We start from the raw sequence: 26967 nt of genomic DNA, 5'->3' as shown, positions 1-26967 counted from the left end.
CTTACTTCCCTCCCCAGTGCAGCAATAAGGCAGGGAAAGGGAGATTGTAAACCATTGATTTAAACCATATAAATGGATTGAAAATAAATTGTGCTATCTGTTTTATTTGTCCCCAAAGCCAAATTTACCTAACACATAATACAAGTAGTCTCATTCAATTGCATCACAGGACTTTTTGGCATCTAATAAAATTATTGCTATTGGTTCTAATTTTCTCTTTGTATTCCAGATGAGTTGCATTCATCTATGCAGATTATCTGATGCTTATCTCCCAGGCATAAAGGGTCTATTAGATTTGTGATTATTTGGTCACATAGCCAGGTGTGCAGGTAGCTATTATTTTCTACCTACCCACATTGTATGAAAGAATATTTTTCACAATACTGCTAAGGAAGTAATATGAAATCTTGAATATAAGGTCATAGGAATATACATAATAAGATAAAGAACTGCAGGACACCTTGATTTCCAACCACAGATAATATCTGATGCTTAAAAAATTCAGTACAAACCATTTAAATGCATTACATTTATTCAGTCTATTTCTGAAAGTAGTGGCTGTTCAGCGTGTGGACGGCAGGGAGAAGTTAATGTGTTGGTAAGCAACCTAAATTTTTATAAAGCTATTTTGAAAGTAACTCAATGTCACAGAAAGTAATATCAATTACTCTTTGCTTTACAATTGACACTGCAAGTCTGCTCCAAATTTCCATTCTTCAGCTTGGCATCTGCAAAGAAAAGGAAGGCAGAGAATACCCTCCACTGGAGATTTCTGGGTATCAAAATCACAAGACACACTTCTTTACAATATGGCCTGAAACAGTTCAAAGGTTGTTGTTTTTTTCCCAAGTATTGATTAATCATTTCATCCCCTGGGAATAGGGTATGACACAAAAGGAGGAAACTGAACAATGGAAAATAGGGGTAAAGTCAGTTAATAATCTTGAGGGTTCAAACAACCTACACTCTGTGAGACAGCATAGTGTTGGGAAAAGGTCCTGGACCTCGGAGACAGTTTTGATCGCGGCTCTACCCTTTAACTATGAAATATTAAGTAAAATGATTTATAATTAGCCAAAGAGAAGAGAAGGTGAGGGAAAACATGCATCCTTTTTTACAACTAATAATATATGAGGCCGAGCACAATGGCTCACACCTGTAATCCCAATACTTTGGGAGGCTGAAGTGGGAGGATCACTTGAGGCCAGGGGTTTGAAACCAGCCTGGTGAGGTCACATCTCTACAATAATAATAATAATAAATAATAATAATAATAATAATAATTTAAAAATTAGCCAGGCATGGTATTGTGGGCCTGTAGTCCAGGCTACTTAGGAGGCTGAGGCGAAAAGATAACTTGAACCCAGGAAGTCGAGGCTGCAGTGAGCCATGATGACACCACTGCACTCTAGCTGGGTTGGGGACAGTGGGAGGAACTAAATTCCATTTGATTCAAAGTGAAAAAAAAAAGGGTTAAATGAAAATGAAACTTTGCTGGCTTTGCAGGACTGGCCTGGCACCTGACCAGGAAAGGTTAAAAAAGGTCAAACAAGCCTCCCACTGTGTGGCCAGGAAGTGGTTTCTGGAGAAATGGATTTGGAGGATTTATCTGGTAATTCTCAATCATTCAGCTGTGGCCAAACTGAAAGCCTGTGAGCTGTACCCCTGACACCCAGAGTGTGGAAGCCCCAGAGGCCGAAATCCCTCGGAACATTCACGTTCTCCCCTGGGATGGGGGTGAGGAGGCCATGCAGAAAGACATGTTCTGAGAAACCAGTGATCTAAGAAAATAACATGTTACAAGACCATGTTTTTTCTAGTTTTAGAACATTTTATATAACTCATAAAACAGTGTTTGTATAAAAATTCACGCAAAGTTGCTAGAGAGCATACAATTTCCAAAAATGTCCTGGGTTTTTGTTATTTTCAGTTTTCTAAGGATGCACTCCAATCAATGGAAAAATGCAGACATTATGCAAGATTTCATTATCTTTGGTAAAAGTATTCTCATTATTTTGTCTCTTCACAGTATTAACTCTGATATCCACTTTGTGCATGGTCTGCTATTACTAGGATGTCAGAAAAATGTTAAAGCTGGATCTACAAGAGGCAAGTATTTCCAAACAGCAGTAATAGCTCCTTGACCCCCACCCCTACTTCATATATCTATACAGTCTGTCTATACATTGGCTGAACCCCTTACTTACCAGTGTAGCCTTGGCAAACTATAAACAGAACTGAGCTTTGGTTTTCTCATTCACAAAAGGGGGTTATAATACTTATTCCTGAGTTTGTTTTAAGCATCAATAAAGACAACATACACAGTGGGTGTGGTGGCTCACGCCTGTTAATCCCAGCACTTTGGGAGGCTGAGGCAGGTGGATCACAAGGTCAGGAGTTCAAGATCAACCTGGCCAAGATGGTGGAACCCCATCTTTACTAAAAATACAAAAAAAATTAGCCAGGCGTGGTGGCGGGTACCTGTGATCTCAGTTACTTGGGAGGCTGAGGCAGAAAACTGATTGAACCTGGGAGGCAGAGGTTGCAGTGAGCTGAGATCATGCCACTGCACTCCATCCAGCCTGGGCGACAGAGCAAGACTCTGTCTCAAAAAAAAAAAAAAAAGACAACATATATAAACAATTTATAGAATATTCAATGCTCAATATTACCTATTTCATTATAATTATGGTTTATCTTCTCATTAAAAAATAATTTCAGCTTTTTAGATTCAGGGGATACATGAACAGGTGTGTTACATGGGTATACTGGATGATGCTGAGGTTTGGGGTACAGATGATCCCGTCACCCAGGTAGTGAGTGCAGTACCCAATAGGTAGTTTTTCAGCCTACATCCCCCTCCTTCCCTCCCCACTCTAGTAGTCACCAGTGTCTATTGTTCCTTTATGTCCATGTGTACTCGATGTTTAACTCCCATTTGTAAGTGAGAATATGTATTAATATTTAGTTTTCTGTTCCTGAATTTGCTTAGGATAAAAGCATCCAGCTGCATCCATGTTGTTGCAAAAGATATTATTTCATTCTTTTTTATCACTGTGTAATATTACACGAGGTATATGTACATTTCCTTTATTCAATCCACTGCTGATGAGCGGTTAGGTTGATTCCATATCTTTACTATTGTAAATATTACTGTGATGAACACACAAGCCTTTATGTCTTTTTTTGTAGGATAATTTATTTTCCTGTGGGTATATACCCACTAATGGGATTGCTAGCTCAAATGGCAATTCTGTTATAAAGTTCTTTGAGAAATCTCCAAACTGCTTTCCATAGAGGCTGAAGTAATTTACATTTCCACCAACAGTTTATAGGCAGTTCCTTTTCTCCACAGCCTCATCAGCGTCTGTTATTTTTTATTTTATTGACTTTTTAATAATAGCCATTCTGACTGGTGTAAAATATTATCTCAGTGTGGTTTTGATTTGCATTTCTCTGATGATTAGTGATGAACAGCACTTTTTCATATGTTTGTTGGCCATGTGAATGTCTTCTTCTGAGAAATGTCTGTTCATGTCCTTTGCTCAGTTTTCAATAGGGTTATTTGTTTTTTGCTTGCTGATTTAAGTTCCTTATAGATTCTGGATATTAGACCTTTGGCAGATGCATAATTTGCAAATATTTCTCCCATCCTGTAAGTTGTCTGCTACTCTGTTGATAGTTTAGTTTGCTGTGCAGAAGCTCTTCAGTTTAATTAGGTCCCGCTTGTCAATTTTTGCTTTTGGGGCAATTGCTTTTAATAATAAAATTATATATATACATATACACACACACAAACACACGTGCATCCATTTTTCAGTAATCATAGGAAAGTAAATTCAATAGCACACCAAGTATTCAGATTAAGCTTCATCGCATTATACTGGGAAAAAAACAACATTTAACAAAGTACAGTGTGCAGATTTACTCTGTGATTAACCTACACAAAAGAAACCTATTTTTAAAACCTATAGTGTCTGAAGATAAAAAAAAAAACAAACTAATAATGATAACTTAAAAAAGAAAACATCTTCTCCACCATCATTATTCTTCTGTATTTACTTGATTTGGTCCAACAGTTCTAGCATTACTTTATTTTTATTTAATTATTATTATTATTATTTTTTGCTACGGAGTTTCACTCTTGTCGCCCAGGGTGGAGTGCAATGGCGAGATCTTGGCTAACTGCAACCTCTGCCTCCTGGGTTCAAGTGATTCTCCTGCCTCAGCCTCCTAAGTAGCTGGGATTGCTGGTGCCAGCCACCATGCCTGTCTAATTTTTTTGCATTTTTAGTAGAGTCGGGGTTTTACCATGTTGGGCAGACTAGTCTCGAACTTCTGACCTCAGGAGATCCCCCCTGCCTCGGCCTGACAAAGTGCTGGGATTACAGGCATAAGCCACCGTGCCCGGACTTTAGCTTTACTTTAAACATATCAATTGGACATAAAGGAAAACAAATGATTAACAGACTGAAGGTACAGAAAAAAAAATTCTTCCTAAGACTTCCTGATGATATAAACCAGGTTACATATGCTTGCAAAACAAAAAATATTAATATGCAAATAGTCTCTAGTTTAAAGGCACAGAACATAATGAACAATTCAAAAGTATTCAGCTTTAGCAGAATTTTGTATTTCTATAATCAGATAAAGTTGTTTTTTTTTTAAAGGCTAGTTTCCAAAGAGATGCTATCTTTTGAGATGTGCTGCATAATTTTTCTTAATAGTTGGAAAAATATGTTTGTACTCTAAGTGAAGTAATTTCTGGAGAAAACGTGTGATGCTAACTGAAGCTAAAACCCTAAGTACATAAAAAGAAATGTATACAGTATTCCCAGGATTTATGTAAACATGGAGAGCCACTTAGTAAATGGCACTGGGTTCTGGTAATCACACAGTCCACTCTCATTAGGCATCTCCCTCTTGTGCATTAATATGTGGCATCATATTCTCAGAGAACATTTTATAACAAAGTGAAATAAAAAGCCCCTCCAGATTGTGAATGTAAGATAATCAGATTCTGTAGTGCTCATTATGACTGCAATTATGTAACAAAACTCTCCAAATATAGTTCAGTGATTGCAGTTATTAATCATTCCGGTTTTGTCTCAAGTACTTGCTTTATAGCCTGCTGGATAGACTCCATAATTCTATAAGCTGAATGTCGAAAGTCAAACATGTGCATGTGAATCTGCTGTTCTAAAGGCCTTTCAATATAATTTACCCTTTCAATTTGTATTTGTGAATGCAAAAAAAGTGGGGAAAATAAAGCTGGTGTCAATAGAGTCACTGACCTTTGCAGTAAACATAATATAGTCTTTAACAGAAAACAATGTTGCAAATAAAAAAACTATTTTGCCAGAACTAGAAATAGTGCTGCTTAAAAAGTCAGTCTCAGAATACCAATCAGTTCCGAGACAATCAGTTACAAAAGTGGGGGGGAAAAAAAAACCTTGAACAGATTTGTACATTTGATAAGCGGGAAAATGGTCAGAGCGCTGGAAAATGTGAATTTTTGAAGGTTCAAAGCACTATCATAGATAGAATACAGATCTAAACACGTTATGCATAAAACCACATATTCTAATTAATTTAACTATAAAATGCCAAGCAAAGACAGCAGATTTATAATATAGAACAAACACCATCTGCACCACCTTAAATCATCGTTACAGATATATTTCTAGGAAAAAAATACACCTGAACAATTCTCAAGCCTAGATTCTAAGATGCTAAAGTATTAACTAAATAGGATTCCAAACAGACCCAGAGAAAGTTACTGCATAATTATTTAAATATTAACATGTACTGAGTTCAGAAATATAAATATAATAACACATAAACACAGTTTACAAATTCATGTCACCATTTTCCTGTGCTCCATGATTTCTTCAATTTGGCTACATACATTGGGCCCCAGGCTTTGCCCTTATCTGGAATCACTAAGAGCCCACATTCCTGGCCAGTGGGAGCAAATGTGAAGTCGTGGGAGCAAGTCCTTGCTATTCCTTTAATGTCCATAGGCATGATGTTACTGTGGGAGTTTAAAATTTCACTGATCACATCTTGATTTTCTGCCTTGGAAAGCGTGCATGTAGAGTATACAAGTATCCCTCCAGGACGTAAGGCCTTAATTGCAGACCTGTGTGCAATCAGAAAAATGCAAAAGATTAGTTAAGTATATTAAAAAGAAACCAGGGGGTCTGACAGCAAAGATTACATACTTAAAACTAACCTTACTCTGACTTAGACTGCAATTACTTTGGATGTTTTCTAGTCTTTTTTTTTTTTTGAGACAGAGTCTAACTTTGTCACCCAGGCTGGAGTGCAGTGGTGCCATCTCGGCTCACTGCAATGACTGCCTCCCAGGTTCAAGTAATTCTCCTGCCTCAGCCTCCCAAGTAGCTGGGATTACAGGCGGCCTCCACCATGCCCAGCTAATTTTTGCATTTTTAGTAGAGACGGGGTTTCACCAAGTTGGTCAGGCTGGTCTTGAACTCCTGATCTCAAGTGATCGCCTGCTTTAGCCTCCCAAAGTGTTGGGATTACAGGCGTGAGCCACTGTGCCCAATCTCTGATCTTACACCTATTTCTTTCTAACTTATCCTTGAAGACTTGGAAAATGATACTCAGACCAATCAACATGGAAAAGATAGAGAGAATAAGTTAGACTGGTTGATTGCTATTCAAAAAGTAGGAAAATAGGGGTAGAGAACAGAATAATGAGTTTGTCTTTAAATCGATGGGAGTAAAAATAAAAACAAAGCATACATATGAAAGCATACATAAGAAGTCATTGATTCCATACTTCCAATATTGCAATTTGGGCAACCAGGTAAAACGTTGGAAGGTTTTTATCTAAGAAAATTGAATAAACTATTTGTGAAGACTTCTAAGGCAGCCACTATGGGTTTTAGACCCCAAATCAAAGATCTCTGCATTCTACCATGAAGAGAGCCTCCAGAGTAACAGTCAGCTCTTCAGAAAGTTGTATCACCAGATAAAAGGTCTCGTCCTTAAAATACACCACTAGTACTTTTATTGTTTCATTATTAAATAAAAAGGTATAACCAAGGATTGCTAGATAATTAAGGATCAGAAATGCTTAAGCAATATGTAAGAGAAAGAACAAAATAAACAATAATGTCACAGGAAGAAACAGAAAATTCAGGGAACAAAAGAGAAATATGATCTATTAAATGCAGACAGATCAGCAAAGATACAATATCCATAACAGAATGCCATGAAAAAGGATCAAGAAGAGAGTTCTTAGAAACTAAATATATGGTTACCAAAATAAAGAATATTCTGTAGAAGTATTTGGAAGCTAAGGTTGAAGAAATCTCTCCACAAAAAGTAGAACAGTAACAGACTGACTGAAAATGAGACAAGGTGGATCAATTACATAGGTTCAAAATCTAATTAATAGGAGTACTAGAAAGATAAGACACTCATTATTATTTATTGAGCCTCTATTATATGCTGAGCATTGTTCTAGGTGGTAAGTATATCTCAATAGACAGAACAACAACAAAAAAATCTTTCACCTCATGAAGCTTACATTCTAGCTGGGGGACATAGAATGTAACAAATTAAATATGTTTTGAATTAAACTGTGTCCCTGCAAAATTCCTTTGTTGAAGTCCTAACCCATAGTGCCTTAGAAGGTGACTGTATTTACAGACAGGGTCTATAAAGAAGTAATTAAGTTAAAAGTAGTTCATTAAAGTGGGCCCTAATGGAATATGACTGGGATCCTTCAAGAAGAAGACATTTGGTCACAGAATTACAGGGGAGGACCATATAAAGAAGACACAGGGAGAAGACAGCTATCTACCAGCCATGAAGAAGGACCTCAGACAAAACAAATCTTGCTGATGCCTTCATCTCAAACTTCTGGCGTCCAAAACTGTGATTAAATAAACTTCTAGGCAGGTGCGGTGGCTCACGCCTGTAATCCTAGCACTTTGGGAGACCGAGGCAGATGGATCACCTGAGGTCAGGAGTTCGAGACCAGCATGGACCACATGGGGAAACCAGCCAGGTGCGGTGGTGGATGCCTTTAATCCCAGCTACTTGGGACGATGAGGTAGGAGAATCACTTGAACCCAGGAGGCAGAGGTTACAGTGAGCCAAGATCGCACCACTTCACTCCAGCCTGGGTGAAAGAGTGAGACTCCATCTCAAAAAAAAAAAAAAAAAAAAAAAAGAAATAAAATAATAAAATAGAAAATAAACTTCTATTGTTTAAGCCACACAGTCTTGGTATGTTGTTATGGCAACTCTAGCAAACTAATATAAATATATACACACATACCTAAACATACACATATACAAAGATAAACATATATACATATACACATATACACACATACATATATGTACAGGTTTGCACATATTTTTTATTTAGTATGCAATTTAGTGGTAGATAACTATGAAGAAAATAAAAGCAGGATAAAAGGATTAGGAGTGCTTGGATGAGAGGGATTATAATTTTAAATGGGACAGTTAGAACAGGTTGCCATTTCAGAAAGTGACATTTGAACAAAGTTCTGAGGAGGTAAGGGAGTGAGCCAAGCAGATATCTGAGAGAAGAGCATTCCATACCAAAGGAATAGCCAGTGACATGTTCAAGGAAAGCGGAGGTCAGTGTGGCTGGAGCAAGGTGAGCCAGGGGTGGTAATCTGAGATGAGGTGACAGAGTTAAGAGGAGGGGGTGGAGAGGGTCTTGATGAAAACTGTCAAAACTTCACCCTTATAATGAATAAAAAACACCCACACTTAGATCCATCATTGTTAAATTTTTGAACTTCAAGAACAAAGAGGTGTTTAATGCCTCCAAAGAGAAAAACAGGTCACCTATTAAGAGCCCAGGAATCAGACTGGTATCAGTGGATTTGGATACATTCCAAATCCTAGGAAAAAGCAATTTAAAGTGAATTCTATTTGCAGCCAACTCATAAAATAAATATGTAGCAAGAATACAGAAACTTGCAGATATCTCATGACTCCGAAATTTTAATTCTAGTAAAATGAGGAAATAAAGCAAGAAAGAGGAAAAATGTAATTCAGAAAAGAGTACATGCAACATAGAAGAGCAGTGAAAGGAGTGAAGCCTCAGAGTGAGAGCTGCGTGGGAGGCCTGGAAGGCAACTACTGCAGTCTGGAAAAAGAGGGAGCTCTCCAGAAGGAAGGGAGAAGGGAGAGAAGTAAAAGAGATGAAATGACTGAAAACTGAGAAAAACTTGAAGATTTGGTATACATAATTGGGAGGGAAAGGGAGAGATCAACTTGTCTCATCTATCTGATTCTAGAAAAAATGTTTCAGTGGTATTCTGCTCATGAGATCGAACCAAGAGAGAAGGAATTTTAATTCTAACATATTATTCCATTATTCAGTGGACAATATTTATAGAATTAAACAATATACACCACTTATGGGTCTTCAATGTTCAGAATTACTCCAAAGACCAATCTTACTATTGTTACAGAACAGATTTTAAGGTCTCAGAAAGAATATGATCAACCTTGACAACATGAAAGTACAGCTGTAAGATACTGGGAAGTAGAAGGGAGGGAGAAATGGAAGGGTGGGCGTGTAAGTGTTCTTATTTTATAAAAATAAAAGGCAAAAGACATTTGCCTCTAATTATTTCTTTAAAAGAATAAAGATAAATGAAGAAAAAAAGACAATAAAGGTGTGATGTGTATTTAAGAGAACTTTCTCCCACTAATAGAATAAGAAATGTAGGTCTAAGTGTATGGTACTAAGTTTCAGAGCTGACAGAGAGAAACTGAGTACAGTGTGAGATTGCAGGGTGCAGGGTAGTGTGATGAGGGAAGGGTGGTGTAAGTGACATAAATCCTTGTGATAGGGCAGTAGTTAATGTCTAATTTTTTGATAATTTTAGAAAATGAATAAATGTATTATTTAGAGATTTGGGGGTGACCTGAAGAATGAATTAGGAACCGAAATCATTAGAAGTAATTGCCTCTGAGGACTAAGACTGGAGGAAGAGAGGAAGAGTTGCAGGGGAGCAATCCTTTTCACTAGGAGCTCATTTGTAGTTTAATTTTTTACCCATCTGATTTATTTCTGTAATACAAATTAAAGGGGAGATTTGACAAAAGAATAAATATCAGGGCTTTTGCCATGGAGGTCACTTAAATGGGTTTTTGTTTTTGTTTTTTTTTTTTGGAGGGGGGATGAGTCTCGCTCTTGTTGCCAAGACTGGAGTGCAGTGGTGCGATGCTGGCTCACTGCAACCTCCACCTCTCCAGTTCAAGCAATTCTCCTGCCTCAGCCTCCTGAGTAGCTGGGATTACAGGCACCTGCCACCATGCCTGGCTAATTTTTGTACTTTTAGTAGAGACGGGGTTTCACCATGTTGGCCAGGCTGGTCTCAAACTCCTGACCTCAGGTGATCCGCCCACCTTGGCCTCCCAAAGTGCTGGGACTACAGGCATGAGCCACCACGCCTGGCCAGTTATATGTATTTTTAAAAATTTTGACTGTTAAGGGATAACCTCTCTAGAAAAGGTATTCCCTGAGGTTCCAGATAACTAAAATTTTATGGTATCCAGGATTTCTATACATCTCATGTATTCATTTATTGATTAAAGAGATATTTTGGGGGTTCCTTCCACTGAGGGTCTTCTCACACTTCAGTGTTTGTTGTTAGTCTCTAAAAAAACTTTTTCTATGTTTCCTCTCCTCACTATTCACTGCCCTCTAAATATTCCCCATGGAAACAAAAAAGGCTCCTATCTACATGCTGGAGATGTGAACTGCTAAAGGGATAATAAATATTCTGCGGTAGGAAGAATGAAAACCCCTCAAAGATGTCCACATCCTAATCCCCAGAACCTGTAAGCAAGCCATTTTACATGGGAAGAGGCTATGTGCAGATGTGACTAAATTAAGGATCCTGCAATGGGGAGATTATCCTGGATTATCCGAGTGGGCCTGATGTAATCACAAAGGTCCTTTATCATTGAAAGAAGGAGGCAGACAGTTGGTGAAGATGTGATGATGGAAGCCTGGGTTGAACTGACAGGATTGCTGGCCTAGGGCAAAGAGCTCAGGTATTTGAGCTGCTTCTGAAGGCTGGAAAAGGTAAGCAAACAGATTTTCCCTTAGCACCTCCAGGAGGAACACATCTCTGCCAGCATCTTGATATTAGTCCCACAGGGCTCATTTTGGACTTCTGACCTCCAGAAGCGCAAAGGTAACAAATCTGTGCTATTTTAAGCCACTAAATTTGTGGCAAATTGTTAACAGCAGCAATAGGAAACAACTAATACACATCTAATGATGGCGTTTTTTGTTTTCTCTTTTTTTGTTTTTACAGCAACACACTAAGGTAAAGGCCAATTTGCTAAGTAAAGTTGTAACTACATTCATTTTGGATCATTTTCTACTAACTATAGCAATAGGTATAAGACTTTCTTTAAAAATGTTAGATTATTAAAATGGTATAGCCACTATGGAAAACAATATGACGGCTCCTCAGAAACTTAAAAATCAAGTTATTATGTGCTCCAGCAATTCCACTTCTGGGTATATTCCCCAAACAATTGAAAGCAGGGTCTTAAAGAGATATTTGTACCCATGTTCATAGTAGCATTATTCACAATGGCCAAAAGATAGAAGCAACCCAAGTGTCCATCAGTGGATTAACTGCCAAGCAAAATGTGTAGACAGATACATAGATATGATGAAATATTATTCAGCATCAAGAAGGAAGAAAACTCTGACAGATGCTATGACATGGGTTAACCCTGAGAACATTATGCTAAGTGAAATAAGCCAGTCACAAAAAAGAAATATCACATGATTCCACTTATATGAGGCATCTAGAATAGTCAAATTCATAGAGACAGAAAGTAGAATGGTGGTTGCCAGGGGCTAAGAAGTGAAGGGAATGAAGAGTTAGTGCTTAATGGATATCGACTTTCAGTTTTGAAAGATGAAAAGAGTTCTGGAGATTGGTAGTACAACAATGTGAATGTACTTAACACTATTGAACTGTACACTTAAAAATGGTTAAGATAGCAAATTTTATGTTATGTATTTTTAAACAATTAAAAATAGAGAAATACACAATAAAAATGTTAGATTCTTGTGGATATAGGCAATATTTGAATTCAGATATTTCTAACCTCCCATTAAAATGACTATTTTGGTCTTAGTTCCACAATTAGCAAAGCCAATGCTTAATCAAGTAAGTATGATTCTTTTTCATTAAAGCTGTACAAAAGTACATAGAAGCCTCATAATTTACAAACAATATGTTCCTGGCTTAATGCAAATTTAAATTAATTTCTATAATGTTGCCAATGTTGGCTGATTCTTCTGCTTAGCTTTCATTTCGACATTCATAATTTATCTTTCTAAAATTAGGCAGATATAACTTAACTGCCCACATTAATTTCTAAATGAGAAAATTGTATGTGGTAACACAAAGCCTTTTTAAAACAAATTGGGTTAATCTCAAAACCATAAGGCAAATGTTAGGGATTCTTGTCAAATGGTCTTACTGTTTTGCTACTGCTGCATGTTGTTTAAATATCATTTTAATCCTTTTGCTTTCAGTAGTTATGTATTTTAAAACTATCAGAAATTTGTATTCAAAGATAAAGGAAGGCAGGCAATTTGTAAAAACTCACTCCTAGGGTTTATAGCTAAGAGTTTTCTACTCTGAGAATTATCTTATGCTATAGATCAGGGGACCTCAATCCCTGGGCCTACAGACCAGTACCAGTCTGTGACCTATTAGGAACCCAGCTGCACAGCAGGAGTTGAGTGGTGGGTGAGCGGGCATTACCATCTGAGCTCCGGAATCTAACTAATGCCTGATGATCTGAGGTGGAACAGTTTAATCCTGAAACCATCTCCCTGTCCCCCTCCCCCAGAGCCATAAATGCCATTTTTCTTATGAACTGAACCAGACCATGTTGTGGCCTCCCACTGCTTTTGCAGAAAGTATAAAACTATCTCTATAATTACAATTTATCATTACGCACTATTGTTTCTGTTAAGGCAAGAACATACAACAACTCTATAATCAGACAAGTTCAATGATTTAAAAACCAGTATTTCTAGTCTTTGTTTTCCAATCAAAATTAAAAGATGTATTTTACAATATACTAAGCAAAAATTAGCACACTACTAAAATCTAAGTACCTAAATATACAGGACCCTGTCCATTAAAATAATGTCTGGGATAAAGCATCTGCTTCCATAACAATTTATACACATTTTGAAGTAGTGTACAAGAAACAAGAAATTACTATCACAGGTTTCATCCAAATCACAAACAGAGGACTGTATATGTATTTTTACAACAGTTAGATGGCAGGATGTGAGAAGGGTTGTTTGGGGGAGCAAAATGATTCACTCAAAACAAAAGAAAGATATTGCTTAATAGGTCTTAACAAGCCCACTAAGAAATTTTAAATTCTGGAGGTGGCAAAACATTTAGAGATTAGAAAGACTTGAATAATACTAATAAACTTTGGCAAAGCTGTGGTACTGACCACATAAAAAGACAAGTCAGGATTAGAGAACGAAGAAGAAAAAAAAAGACAGGTTGGGTTCTCTATGCTTGTGTAAATGTCTGTGCCATTTAGTTATTTATTATTTTTTTTTTAAAATAAGAGGAAGGAAAACTAAACAGCCAGCCAAGCAACATCCATTTTTGCATAATAGTATAGTATCCTCTATTAACCTCTCCAAATGAGCTATGGCCCCTTGGCTCCTGAATGATCCTGTATCATGGTTTAACAATATCCTGAGTAATGTCGTATTTGTGCTAACCACTAACTATAACGCATGAAATTATTACGAACCAAGCTGTATTAAGACTGGTATTATTCATCATTGAATTCTAATGATAACAGTAAACTTTCTAATCATACTTAAAAGTAGAAGTCAGAAAAATGTCATGACTAACAAAAGTAGAAGCAAAAGTATTATTTGATCAGATTAAGTACAATGCTAACCTAATACTCTAAAATGGAAACTAGTAAACATTATCTTGGGTTTTACATATTCTTTAATATAAAATGCCCAATTATAATGCAAAGCTAGGGAAGTACTTTTTAAAAAATTGATATATCATAATTGTAGATAATCTGAAGGTATATGTGTTATTTTGATACATGTTTACAATGCAGAATGATCAAATCGGGTAATTAGGAAATCCATCACCACAAACAATTATCTTTTCTTTATCTTGGGAGCATTACAATTCTTCTCTTCTAGCTACTTTGAAATATACAATAAATTATTGTTAACTACAATTTCCTTCCTGTACCATCAAATCCTAGAATTTATACCTTCTATCTAACTGTATTTTTGTACCCATTAACCAACTTCTCTTCATTGGAGGAAGTACTTCTAAAGGAAGCAGAATTGCGACATAATATAATCACTCTATCATTTCTCCGAAACACACATATTCCCTTCAGAAGCCTCCTATAAAAGTGCTGATCAGGTTTAAACCCTACTTGAAATATGAGGTAAGATTCTCTCTCACAACACTGCTGTAGGAAACAAAGTTGATCTTGATTAATTTTATAGCATGTAATACAATGGCCTACTGCATAATGAAGGTAAGAAAAAAAGAAAAAATATATAGTAGAAAATGATTTTACCCCAAGTACTCCTAAAAGAGAAAGAAAGATGCCCTTCTTGCCATGGAATGTATACCAGATAACCTGTTACTATATGGCAGATATCAGGTATACAACTTTCCCCAAATCTTTGCTTGTCTTTCAGTGTATCATGGAACAGGCTGAAATGCATTTTGTGTTTGAACCACCTAGTTAATGAAGCTGCTAAAAACAAAACAATACACAGTTTTTAAAAAGAAACCATTAAATAGAATATAATGTTAAATTTCCCTCATTTGCAAACACAAAATCCTCAATAGATTTTTGACAGTTCACAGAATACAACCAAGTGGTACTTCAGGTCTATCTCTTATACTCTGTTGTGAAATCCAAAAAGCTCTGTAACCTACAGGTTTTTAAAAATTAAGTTGTGAGACCGGGCGTGGTGACTCACGTCTGTAATCCCAGCACTTTGGGAGGCCAAAGGGGACAGATCACTTACGGTCAGGAGTTCAAGACCAGCCTGGCCAACATGGTGAAAACTCGTCTCTGCCAAAAATATGAGAAATTAGCCGAGTGTGGTGGCGTGCGCCTATAACCCCAGCCACTCGGGAGGCTAAGACAGGAGAATCACTTGAACCCAGGAGGTGGAGGTTGCAGTGAGCCGAGATCATGCCACTGCACTCCAGCATAGATGATAGAGCGAGATTCTGTCTCCAAAAAAAAAAAAAAAAAAAAAAAAAAGTTGTGGCAGATTCACTTGGCTTAAAAATCTGACTTAAACTCATGTAAGGCTATTTATGGCCAAGACTTATCTCATGTGGTATAACTATTCATATGTCTTGCTGAAAAAATGTTTATATGTTTGATTATGGAGTATTGTTCCAGACCCTCCTGCAGAAAGGAGGTTAGACCATGTATTAAGTATGTACTATATTAACTCTTTAACAAATCCAAACAAATTCTGAATTCTGAAACACATCTGCCATTAAATGACTTTCTGCTTGTATTTTAGATCCAAATGAATTATACTGTAAAACTATATACAATATCTTCTGTAAATATCTGCATGTATGATAAAACTAGTTAGTATGATAAAACTAGTTAACCACATAGTTAGTTATCCAATAAAAGCTTAATTTAATTACTTGTTGCAAGTAAATCATTTAAATGTTAACTTTTAAAAGCATCAGATAGGCAAATCTACTGATAAGCAGTCTATATGCAGGATTCCACCAGAGTTTTCTAAGGAAAACTGGATTGTTTTGTGGTTTCAATACACCAAGGATTCCTTCTCTCACTCCCTCAAAAAATGTTTTCATCTGCGTGTCTGTATTTTAAAGAAATTCTGTAAAATCAATAATAAACGTATTTTTTAAAGGCATTCATTTTGTCTTTCCCAAAGTTTAATGCTTTGCCTTCAAGGATGAAGTTCTCCATCCTTGAAAGGTCTGCTTAGAGGGAAATAGAATCATGCCTCAAAAGCCTTTTAAGAAACTGGCTTAAAACAAGGTGAGAATGTGTTGCTTCTCTAGCACAAGACAGACCACCTTAACATTCCCAGACTAATCTACACAGGCTTCCAACTAAAGGACAGTAAGAAAGGAAAATAAAAGAAAAATTATTACTTGACTTAAATACCTTAAAGAAAAACATGTATTATCTTAATTATAGCATAAGTTCAATGATCTTGAAAAACTAAAATAAAACAAAACAAAACCTAAAATGTCTTAAAACACTGACAGTTATCAAAGTTCCAAAGGAAGGTGTTTCAAAACATAACCAAAATTTAAACCACGATGCAGGATGTCCTATTTTTCCCTTGGCAAATATCTGCGTTTCAAACACAGAATGTTATTTTTATAAATAGCTATTAAAACATCCTAACACTTTTTTAAAAATATAAATTCTCTTTCTCGGATCTATTCTTTTGGTGCTTGATTAGAAAATTTGGCATTCTGATGGGAGGGTCAGTGTTAATTAGATCACTGTATTCAACTGTTTTCTGCATTTAAAAAGGGCTGAGCAGAAAAGAACAATCAGCACAGCAACAGTGCCATCTTTTGACCGAAACGAGAGTGATTTTCCCTCTTTCATTAATTCCTCATGACTTATCACCAGGAGATAAACAAATTCTTTTTATGTCATCGCTAAAACAAGTTTGAAGTCACAATCGCTGTCTCGCCTACAATTTCTGGTACAGAAGTAAAAGAATCATACATGTCTGTGCTCTTGAAAAATTAAGATTACAGCCCCAATATACTATGATTAATATATTTATTCCTCATCTTTATTCATGTCCCTGCCTTCGCCATTAGAGTATCAAGGCAATAGTACCCTTCCGTTGGAAGCAAATATAAGTAAAGGATGCCACAATATTAGCAAGTCTTTCCTTCTCAGAAACTCTAGCATTATACATTTTTTAAAACCAAGTAAGACTGTAGAAATTTAAAAAATTTAAAATAAGCATAGGAACATTGATCCTGCAGTTGGTCCATTGTAACCATTTAATAATCAATTAATATTTCAGAAAGCCTATATGAGACTACCTTATAAAGCTATCTGCAACTTATGTAGAAAAGAAAAACAGTTATATAATTAATAATGTGAAAAACGTATGAAAACTACAGTCTTTTTATCTCACTGCCCAAATGACAGTTTAAGTCCAAAACCGAAAAGGTAAGATGCTTCCAGAGAACACTGGACACATGTACATATTCCTCCATGAGGAAATTCTTACACTTTCTTTAAACTAGAATACAGCAGCAAGAAAAAAAAAAAAGAAAGAAAGAAACCATGTCCTTTGCAGCAACATGGATGCAGCTGGAAACCATTATCCTAAGTGAATTAATGTAGGGACAGAAAACCAAATATCACATGTTCTCAATTATAAATGGGAGCTAAACATTGTGTACTCACGGACATAAAGATGGCAGTAATAGACACTGGGAACTACTAGAAGGGAGAGGGCAGAAGGGGGGTAAGGGTGGAAAAACTATTTGGTGCTATGCTTACTACCCGGATGATGGGATCAATCGTATCCCAAACCTCAGCATCACGCAACACATCCGTGTAACAAACCTGCACATGTACCCCCGAATCTAAAATACAAGAAATTATTTAAAAAAATAAGTAAACAAAATAGAAAGAATCTTCCTGAATAAAAGAGAACAGAATGTGGATTTGGTCCAGAAATCAAACAAGATGCTCACTCCTATGTTAACTGAGTGTAGGACATGTGATCAGCTTAATTAATACTACCTTATGTTTACTTGGTGCTCTAGTTAAAGAGCACTTCACAGACAGAGTCTTAATAAAACCTTATGAGGTGAGATGTACAAGGTAAATAGTCTGACAAGATTTATCAAATCGAAGGTCACAAAGACTCTGATTTGCCTGAAGTGACACAGCTAATTAAAGCAGCACGGAGACTGCCACTCAAATCTAGTACTGGAAAGAGGACCTCAAGCTTTCACCTCAAGCTATGTGCCCTGAAGCAAATACTATGACTGCTAAAATAAGTTTGGAATTTGAGGCAATGAGACACAGGACAGCACATGCATTCATTCTAACATCCCAATTGTCTCAAACACCCATTGAAGGTAAAAAATAACTATATACCTCCAGGCACTTTTAACATAAAGAAAGTAGAATTAATAGGTCTTAAGCAATGACCTGAGAATCTTACCTACCAGTCCTTTTATAGAGCATACAACCTCCACCTATTAAAGTGCTGCTGTACAGCATTATGATGAGGTGAATGAAAGCACATACTTCACACTGAGACATAATTTGAAACTTTTCATCACAGATTGGCATTTAAATGATAGTTGTGTACAATTTTAACATATTAGACTCAATGTAGAAACTCAAAAGTAGTTAGTCCTTCATTAAAATTCCAAATAATTTTGAATACCTTGGTAGCTATTCCAAATAACTTGGTAATTCATTTAACAATACTTTGTTTGTATAACTCTAAAAGGTAGATAAAAATACTGTTTTCCTCAGAAGCTTGACTCAGCAAGAAAATAAGTAGACAAACAGCCTGTATTAAAAAGCCTATTTTCAGCCTTCATTTACCTGATTCTGCCATTAATCCTCAACTTCATGAAACTTTCTTCTGATCTGGCTTCCTGGAAGCTATTTTTTCTTTGTTCATCTTCTATTTCTCTGAAGTCCCCCTTTAGCCTCCGCCTCCCCATCTGCCTTTCCTCTTTTTCATATCGCTTAAATATCAGTCTGCCCTAGAACTTTATCCTTCATTTCCTTTTTTACCTGATGTTAAGTGTGTTATATGTTACCTCATTCAATCTTTCAATTAAGTTCTGAGGCATGAATTATTATTCTTACTTTGCAGATGAGAAAACTAAGGCAAGACAGTTATTTGTACAAAATTTCTCGGGAAATGTCCAAACCAGGATTAAAATTCAGGCAATATAGTTCTATAGCTCATACTTTTAATGGCAGTTATCCCCTGCCATTTATTATGTAAGGGCTTTGTCAACTACTTCTTGATTATTGTAAAATCTTTCAAACTGGCTTTCTTGCTTAAGAGTTTGGTTATTCTTGGGCCGGGTGCGGTGGCTCACACCTGTAATCCCAGCACTTTGGGAGGCTGAGGTGGGCGGATCATGAGGTCAGGAGATTGAGACCATCCTGGCTAACACAGTGAAACGCTGTCTCTACTAAAAATACAAAAAATTAGCCGGGCATGGTGGCGGGTCCCTGTAGTCCCAGCTACTTGCGAGGCTGAGGCAGGAGAATGGCATGAACCCGGGAGGCAGAACTTGCAGTGAGCCGAGATTGTGCCACTGCACTCCAGCCCGGGCCACAGAGCAAGACTCCGTCTCAAAAAAAAAAAAAAGAGTTTGGTTATTCTCTTCACATCTTCCAGTATTACCTGATCAAGGAATTTCCAACTTGTAGCAGACACCTCTAGTTACTCTTCAGTATCTGTTCTCATTTCCTTCCGTAGTAATGGGATTTTTAATTGGGCACAGCCAAGGCTAATTTCCTAAACTGCCTTGTAATAACCATAACCATATGACTACGTCTGACCCATGAGATGTGAGTGGAAGTAATGTTGAATTATGCTTTGACTCCTTCCTACTAGTTGCAATGCAGATTAAACAGCAAGAACTGGGATAGCCACCCTGGATTGTGAGGTTGAAGATTAGGCCTGGATCCCTGATGATTCTGGAGTCTGGCCATCTACTGATTACCTAGACAACACTGGGAAGCCTACTCAGATTCTTATTTAAGTCCCTATTATTTTGAGTCTCTTTCTCTCTCTGTTATATTAGAAGAAAAACTGTCTTAACTAATACTGAATTTGGTACCACGTGGAGTTGTTGTAGCAGAATCTAAGTGAAGAACTGCCTTAATAAACAGGTAACAGAGGGCAAGGTCACAAACACTACAGGTTAGAAAGCCAGTATGATGGCTAGATAATTTATGTTCAACTTGGCTGAACCATGATATTCAGATATTTGGTCAAGTATTATTCTGGGTGTGTCTGTGAGGGTGTTTTTAGATGACAGTAACATTTGAATTGTTAGACTGAGTAAAGCAGATGGCCCTCCATAATGTGGGTGGGCTTCAGTCAGTTGAAGAACTGAATAGAACAAAAGACTGACCTCCCTGGAACAAGATGGAATTCTCCAGCAGATGGCCTTTGCACTTGACCTGCGATGTTGACTCTTCCCTGGGTCTCCAGGCTCTAGCACATCCAGCAAATTTGGGACTTAGCCTTCATAGCTGTATAAGCCAGTTCCTTAAATCTCTCTCCCTCTCTCGATAGAAAGACAGGCAGACAGTGGTCCCATGAGATTATAATGCAGCTGAAAAATTCCTATCATCTAGTATTTACTATACTTTCTATCATTATTTAAGCAGGTCCTCCTTCTTAAAAAAAAAAAAAAGGTAACTGTAAAACAGCTTCAGACAGATCCTACAGGAGGTTACCAGAAGAAGGTATTGTTATCATAGATGACAGTTCCACACATGCCACTTCCCCTGAAGACCTTCCAGTGGGATAAGACGTGGAGGTGGAAGACAGTGATATTGACGATCTTGACCCTGTGCAGGCCTAGGCTAAAGTATGTGTTTGCATCTTAGTTTTTAACAAAAAAGTTTAACAACAACAACAACAAAAAATTAAATTTAAAAATAGAAAAAAACTTATAGAATAAGGATATAAAGAAAATATTTTTGTACAGCTGTACAATGTTTGTTTTAAGCTAAGTATTAGAAATGTCAAAAAGTTATTAAAAACTTTAAAACTTTATAAAGTAAAAAAGTTACAGTAAGCTAAGGTTAATTTATTATAGAAGAAAGAAAAATATTATTTTATAAATTTAGTGTAGCCTAAGTGTACAGAGTTTATAAATGCTACAGTAGTGTACAGGAATATCCTAGGCCTTCACATTCACTCACCACTCACTCACAGACTCACCCAGAGCAACTTCCCGTCCTGCAAGCTCCCTTCATGGCAAGCTCCTTATACAGGTGTACAATTTTTTTCATCTTTTATAGCATATTTTTACTGTACCTTTTCCATTTTGGTATGTTTAGATACACAAATACCACTGTGTTACAAATGCCTACAAGTATTCAGTACAGTAACTTGTTGTACAGGTTTATAGCCTAGGAGCAACAGGCTATACCATATAGCCTAGGTGTGTAGTAGTAGGCTATATCATCTAGGTTTATGTAATCATCTATGTTTGTACTATGATGGCTTCCCAAGGTTGTCCAGGTAATTAGTAGATGGCCAGACTCCAGAATCATCAGGGATCCAGGCCCAGTCTTCAACCTCACAATCCAGGGTGGTTATCCCAGTTCTTGCTGTTTAATCTGCATTGCAACTAGTAGGAAGGAGTCAAAGCAGATATATACACACATACACACACACACACACACACGTATATATGCGCATACATATATATGTGTGTGTATATATATATGCATGTGTGTGTGTGTGTGTGTGTGTGTGTATATATATATATACATGTATATCTCCACTCTTTTTCTCTGGAGAACTCTAATATAGTCAGTGATTCTTACTGTGCCATGCCAAAACATTTAATAAAATCATTGTTTATTATATCTTGGAAGAGAGACTATATACTAACAACATTTACATAACTCTAGGATAACTAGAAGAAAATTGTAACATGTTAGTGTATGTTAATGAGAGAAAGCTCAGGAAAGATCTGAGGGATTTGGATGCTGAGATGGAAGAACACAGCTCTGCTCAGGAATGCTCTCTGTGTGTTGAAATCCAAGCCTACTGAGAATTCAGCAATTTGGGCCTCACAGGGTTGAAAAGATTTTGTAACCCAAAGTTATCACTGATAACTTCCTATCACTGAAAGTTATCTCTAAGGAGGCAGCTCTTCCAGGAATAATACAGTGGCCTCAAGCCTTATTCACGCACTTCTAAGTAAATGTTCTTGTCCAGACAATGGGAGTTAAGCCAAAAGCAAAAATACCACTTTTACACCTGACCCAATAAAAAGGAGCAAACTTTTGAGACACACACTATGAATAAACTTCAAAAATACTATGCTGAGAGAAAAATTCCAGATAAAAGAGTACATGCTATTTCATTACCTTTTTAAGTTTGAGAACAGGTAAAACTAATCTATGGTAAAAAGAAATCAGAAAAATAACTGCTTTTGATGAAGGGAACAATGAATTCTGAAGGCGTACTCAGAATCTTTCTGGGGTAATAAAATGTCATATATCTTGGTAACTTTGCTATGTAATCGTCAAAAACTCCTTGAGCTTAGTGTACACATAGATTGTTACACATCCAGTGGCTCAACATGTAGGTAAGGGCAGCAACTGTGCCCACAGCTCCTCCAGGAATCACAGGACCTTCCTTCAGCTCTTCCAAATTCTGGACCAGGTTCCTGTGCAGGTCCATGGTGGAATCCACCAGCTTTTCTGCAGATCGCTCACATCATCAAACTGGATGTGCAGAGAAGAGACGTGTTTCATCTTTTGTCTTCGTGGATTCTAGTGTGTCTTTACTCCCCGCTAACCTCACGTGCTAACTGCCAGCCCTGCTCACTTAAAGCCTACCACCAGAAGTAGTGACGCAATAAAACAGACTACTTAAACAGCTCCCTTAATTAAATAATATCTAATTCCAATAATAAATCTCTTATATCATTTGTGGAGATTTTACTCTGACCAAACTCCGATACATAGCTAGCAATACTTCTGCCCCTTCAAAGCAAGATACACTCTTGTGTAATTAACTACCAAATCAAGGAATTAAAATTGATTATTTGCCTCTTCTTTCTAGATGCTTAGAAAGTTCTAATGCTTACACAAATTGCCACAAAAATCATAAAATTTCCTTTTAACTAGGTGAATGAGCTTGTAGTCACTTAGAAAAAAAGTGAATAAAAATGGTCTCTTCACCTAGACCCACTTCAGAGCTCAGTCTTTGAAACTTTCATTGATTCTCCATGGAGTTTCTCCCTATTCTGTTTTTCCCAAGGAATAAATTTTTAGCTGCTTGAAAACAGGGTTTGTGTTGCATTCATTCTGTATTTTTTACATACAGCACAACTGGAAACTATATTTTTAAAACATATTTATAAAATAAATGAATGGGCTGGGTGCAGTGGCTCACGCCAGTAATCCCAGAACTTTGGGAGGCCGAGTTGGGTGAATCACCTGAGGTCAGGAGTTCGAGACCAGCCTGACCAACATGGTGAAACCCCGTCTCTACTAAATACAAAAAATTAGCCAGGTGTTGTGGTGGGTGCCTATAATCTCAGCTACTTGGGAGGCTGAGGCAGGAGAATTGCTGGAACCCGGGAGGCCTCCGCCTTAGTGAGCAGTAAGCTGAGACTGTGCCATTGCACTCCAGCCTGGGCAACAGAGCAAGACTGTGTCTCAAAAAAATAAAATAAAAAGGCCAGGCGCGGTGGCTCACACCTGTAATCCCAGCACTTTGGGAAGCTGAGGTGGGTGGATCACAAGGTCAAGAGATCAAGACCATCCTGGCCCAAATGGTGAAACCCCATCTCTACTAAAAGTAAAAAACAGCTGGGCATGGTGGCGTGAGCCTGTAGTCCCAGCTACTCGGGAGGCTGAGGCAGGAGAATCACTTGAACCTGAAAGGTGGAGGTTGCAGTGAGCCAAGATCGTGCCACTGCACTCCAGCCTGGCAACAGAGCAAGACTCCGTCTCAAAATAAAATAAAACAAACAAACAAAAAACAAATAAATGCTACCTTTATTAAGAGGCAGGTCAGGAAGAGAATTTTCAGTGTAAAACAAAGAAATATATTTAATTGAAACTAACAAAAATTCTGAATAGAGTTCTGCACATGTATCACAGAACTTAAAGTATAATAATAAAAAAAATGTAAATGTGGTGAAATGTAAAACAGTTGATGAATCTCTATAAAGAGCACACAGGAGCTCCTTGTACTATTCTTACATTTTTTTCTAAGTTTAAAATTATATCAAAATAAAAATTTTATCAAAAAAAATTCTGAGTAGAGAATAGTTGAAGCAACCTCTAACTTTTATGTTATAGAACAAATGGAAATGATAGAGGCCAGAGGCTTTATCTGAAAAAAAAAAAAAGGAAAAAAAAAAAGCTTCTGCTAACAAGTAATTTATAAAAATGAGAATGGTTTTTCTTCCTGCCAACTGGGTCGTAAATAATAAATTCCTACAGAAAGTAAAATAGCCTGTTAATGAGGGCAGCTACTTAGCAATTGTGGTCTCATTTCTGATTGAGTAGAACAGTTTGGTAACCTTTTTAAAGTAAACTTGACTTTATGGAACATGGTCACTGTTTTAAAATTGAGATATGGTGTCCCCAAAATACCATTAAGACATTTAAAAATGTCAGTTGTCCCTTACACTGCCTTTCTAGTAACAAAAGGGAAACCTAACAGAGTTTGGGAGAGTGGGGCAGGAGACAGTAGACTGTCTGATTTAAAGAAAATTAATCTAGTAAAAAAAAAAATTAGCCTGGCATGGTGGCTCACACCTATAATCCCAGCACTTTCAGAGGCCAAGGCAAGAGGACTACTTGAGTACAGGAGTTTGAGACCAGCCTGGGTAACATAGAGAGACCCCTGTTTCTACAAAAAATAAAAAATTAGCCAGGTGTGGTGGCACATGCTGTGGTCCCAGCTACTCAGAAAGCTGAGACAGGAGGATCACTTGGGCCCAGGAGGTCAAGGCGGCATGATCACACCACTGCACTCCTGGACGACAGAGTGAGACTCCACCTCAAAACAAACAACAACAACAAAAACAAAACAACAACAACAAAACATATATATGCCTAATTTGATACAGCAATAGAAATATTTTAATTAGGCCAGGCACAGTGATTCATGCCCGTAATCCCAGAACTTTGGGAGGCCAAGGCAGGTGGATCGCTTGAGCCCAGGAGTTTGAGACCAGCCTGAGCAACATGGCAAAACCTCATTTCTACAAAAAATACAATTAGCTGGTGTATACCTATTGTTCAAACTACTTGGGAGGCTGAGGTGGGAAGACTGCTTGAGCGTGGGAGGTGGCGGTTGCAGTGAGCTGAGATTGTGCCAGTGCACCTGTCTCAAGAAAAAAAAAAAAGAAATGTTTTAATTGCTACAATATAATTTAACAAATGGTAAAACCACATCTTTAACCATTTCTTTTCTTCCCTGAAGCATTCTGGGAATTTTTTCTTCATTTACTTTTCCTTTCCATTTCATTTTTTTAAATACTACATTGTTGACTTCCAGTATTCCTTTCCAGTATTTCTGTTTTTGTTCCTTTTCAGCAGTTCCCATTTCTTTCATTTTTCCACTGCCTGTTTCTCATCATTTCACCCTGTTTCTATCAGTTTACTATTTCTGCTGGCAAACAGCAGTCTGGGCAAGAAAGCAAATACAAAAAAAACCCCGACCACTATTATACACTACGACCAAAGAAAACATTAAGGTGAAAAGTTGAAGCTCATGTACAATCTATCAAATAGATGCAGATTTAAAATTAAGTTTCAGGGTACTATAAGCATCTAAAACACAGACATTTCTAGGTTGATAGTTACCTAATGCCGTCATCAGTTTTAAAAGTATTATTTTACAAGCCTGAGGGTAGCCTTCACTGTGCTCACAGTAAGTAATCAAATTTCTAGATATCACACTGTTTATTATCAAAAGACTTCTGTAAATTCAAGATAAAGAAACATGACCAAGCTTGCCGTTTTCAGAGATACCATACCCAGCGGCTATTCTTTTGTCAGACTTAGAAACAAAAACAAATGCTGATAATTATCTTCTTTCCACTGACAGTAAGTTTTTACCTTGAAGAAGCAATATTTCTTATAAAGAATATTTCTTTATATTTATATTCAATATTTCTTATAAAGTACTAGTACAACAGAGTAATGACATTAGATTTTTGAAATAGATTATAAATGACAAATTTTAACATATTTATTATTGGTTTCCACTTGGAGACTTCACATTTACTACCTCTTCTTAACAGTTCATTGCCTCATTAATATGAGTATGGAACAGTAGGGATTAAAACTGCTCCACTAAAATTGAACATAAGGATCTCATTTTGTGTTGCTTAGGTGAGCAAAGAGTGACAACAAACCCACATTAGGCCTGCCTAACTTCAAGGTAGGGTCTTTGACCTAGCAACCATTGCCTCTTAACTCACACAAATGAAAAAAAAAAGAAAAGCCTTCAAGAAAACCACCAGAATTGACCTGATTTTGTCCCATGGCAAATGTGCTTATGAATGGAGATTGCTTATAGTTGATTTTAATGATTTAAAAGGGTTTATTCAAACCGTGTGTGTGTGTGTATGTGTGTGTGTTAAGAAGAAACTTTCTTCAAGTGAAATGCTACATGCTTAACCGGAAAAAAGATACCCTGCCTCTAGTTAGATTTGGTGTGCCAGACTAAGGGGGTCTCCGGTTCATCCCTATCTATTCCTTCAAGACAGCTCCTCAAGTGATTCCACAGAAACCCTACATCTTCACAGAACAGAGTTTGAACGCCAATGTCCTAAATAAATCTTTGGAGGAAAAAAAATGACCATCTTTTCCTAAAGAAGTCATTTGACTCCTGCAGTAGCCAGACTAAAAAAGAAATAAAAGCCTACAAAATTTACTAAAGGCATTTTAGTGACTCCATTTAGGTCAATGGCATGGTAAGTTCAAATTCCTGTAGTAAGCGGCAGAATGAGGCCAAATGCCAGGAAAATCTTGCTGACAGAAGAAGAGTCACAGGGACTCTTAACGGATAGGCTGGATTGTGGTTTTTCAGCCCAAGGTCCAATCCTTTGGATCATAAAAGTCGTTGTTCCCACA

At 37.1% G+C, this 26967-nt stretch overlaps 1 protein-coding gene across 5 annotated transcripts in view; it reads right to left on the bottom strand.

The window, feature by feature from the left end:
* Nucleotides 1-514: 514 nt before the first annotated feature.
* NSUN3 (NOP2/Sun RNA methyltransferase 3) overlaps nucleotides 515-26967 on the bottom strand; it is a 68836-nt gene continuing 42383 nt past the window's right edge. For 3 of the 5 annotated variants that reach the window (XM_004035940.5, XM_019024496.4, XM_063703944.1), the window contains one exon: nucleotides 515-6142. In XM_004035940.5, coding sequence (XP_004035988.3) covers nucleotides 5863-6142 — 280 coding nt within the window. In that variant the 3' untranslated portion in view covers nucleotides 515-5862. Of the gene's footprint in view, nucleotides 6143-21657; nucleotides 25211-26967 lie in introns of those variants that run through there. The other 2 variants (XM_055383697.2, XM_063703945.1) reach the window with 2 other exon arrangements.

Source organism: Gorilla gorilla, chromosome 2 (assembly GCF_029281585.2).
Source record: "Gorilla gorilla gorilla isolate KB3781 chromosome 2, NHGRI_mGorGor1-v2.1_pri, whole genome shotgun sequence".
Lineage (NCBI taxonomy): Eukaryota > Metazoa > Chordata > Mammalia > Primates > Hominidae > Gorilla > Gorilla gorilla.
Note: the sequence above shows the minus strand (reverse complement) of the source record. Positions and strands in the feature narration are given on the sequence as shown.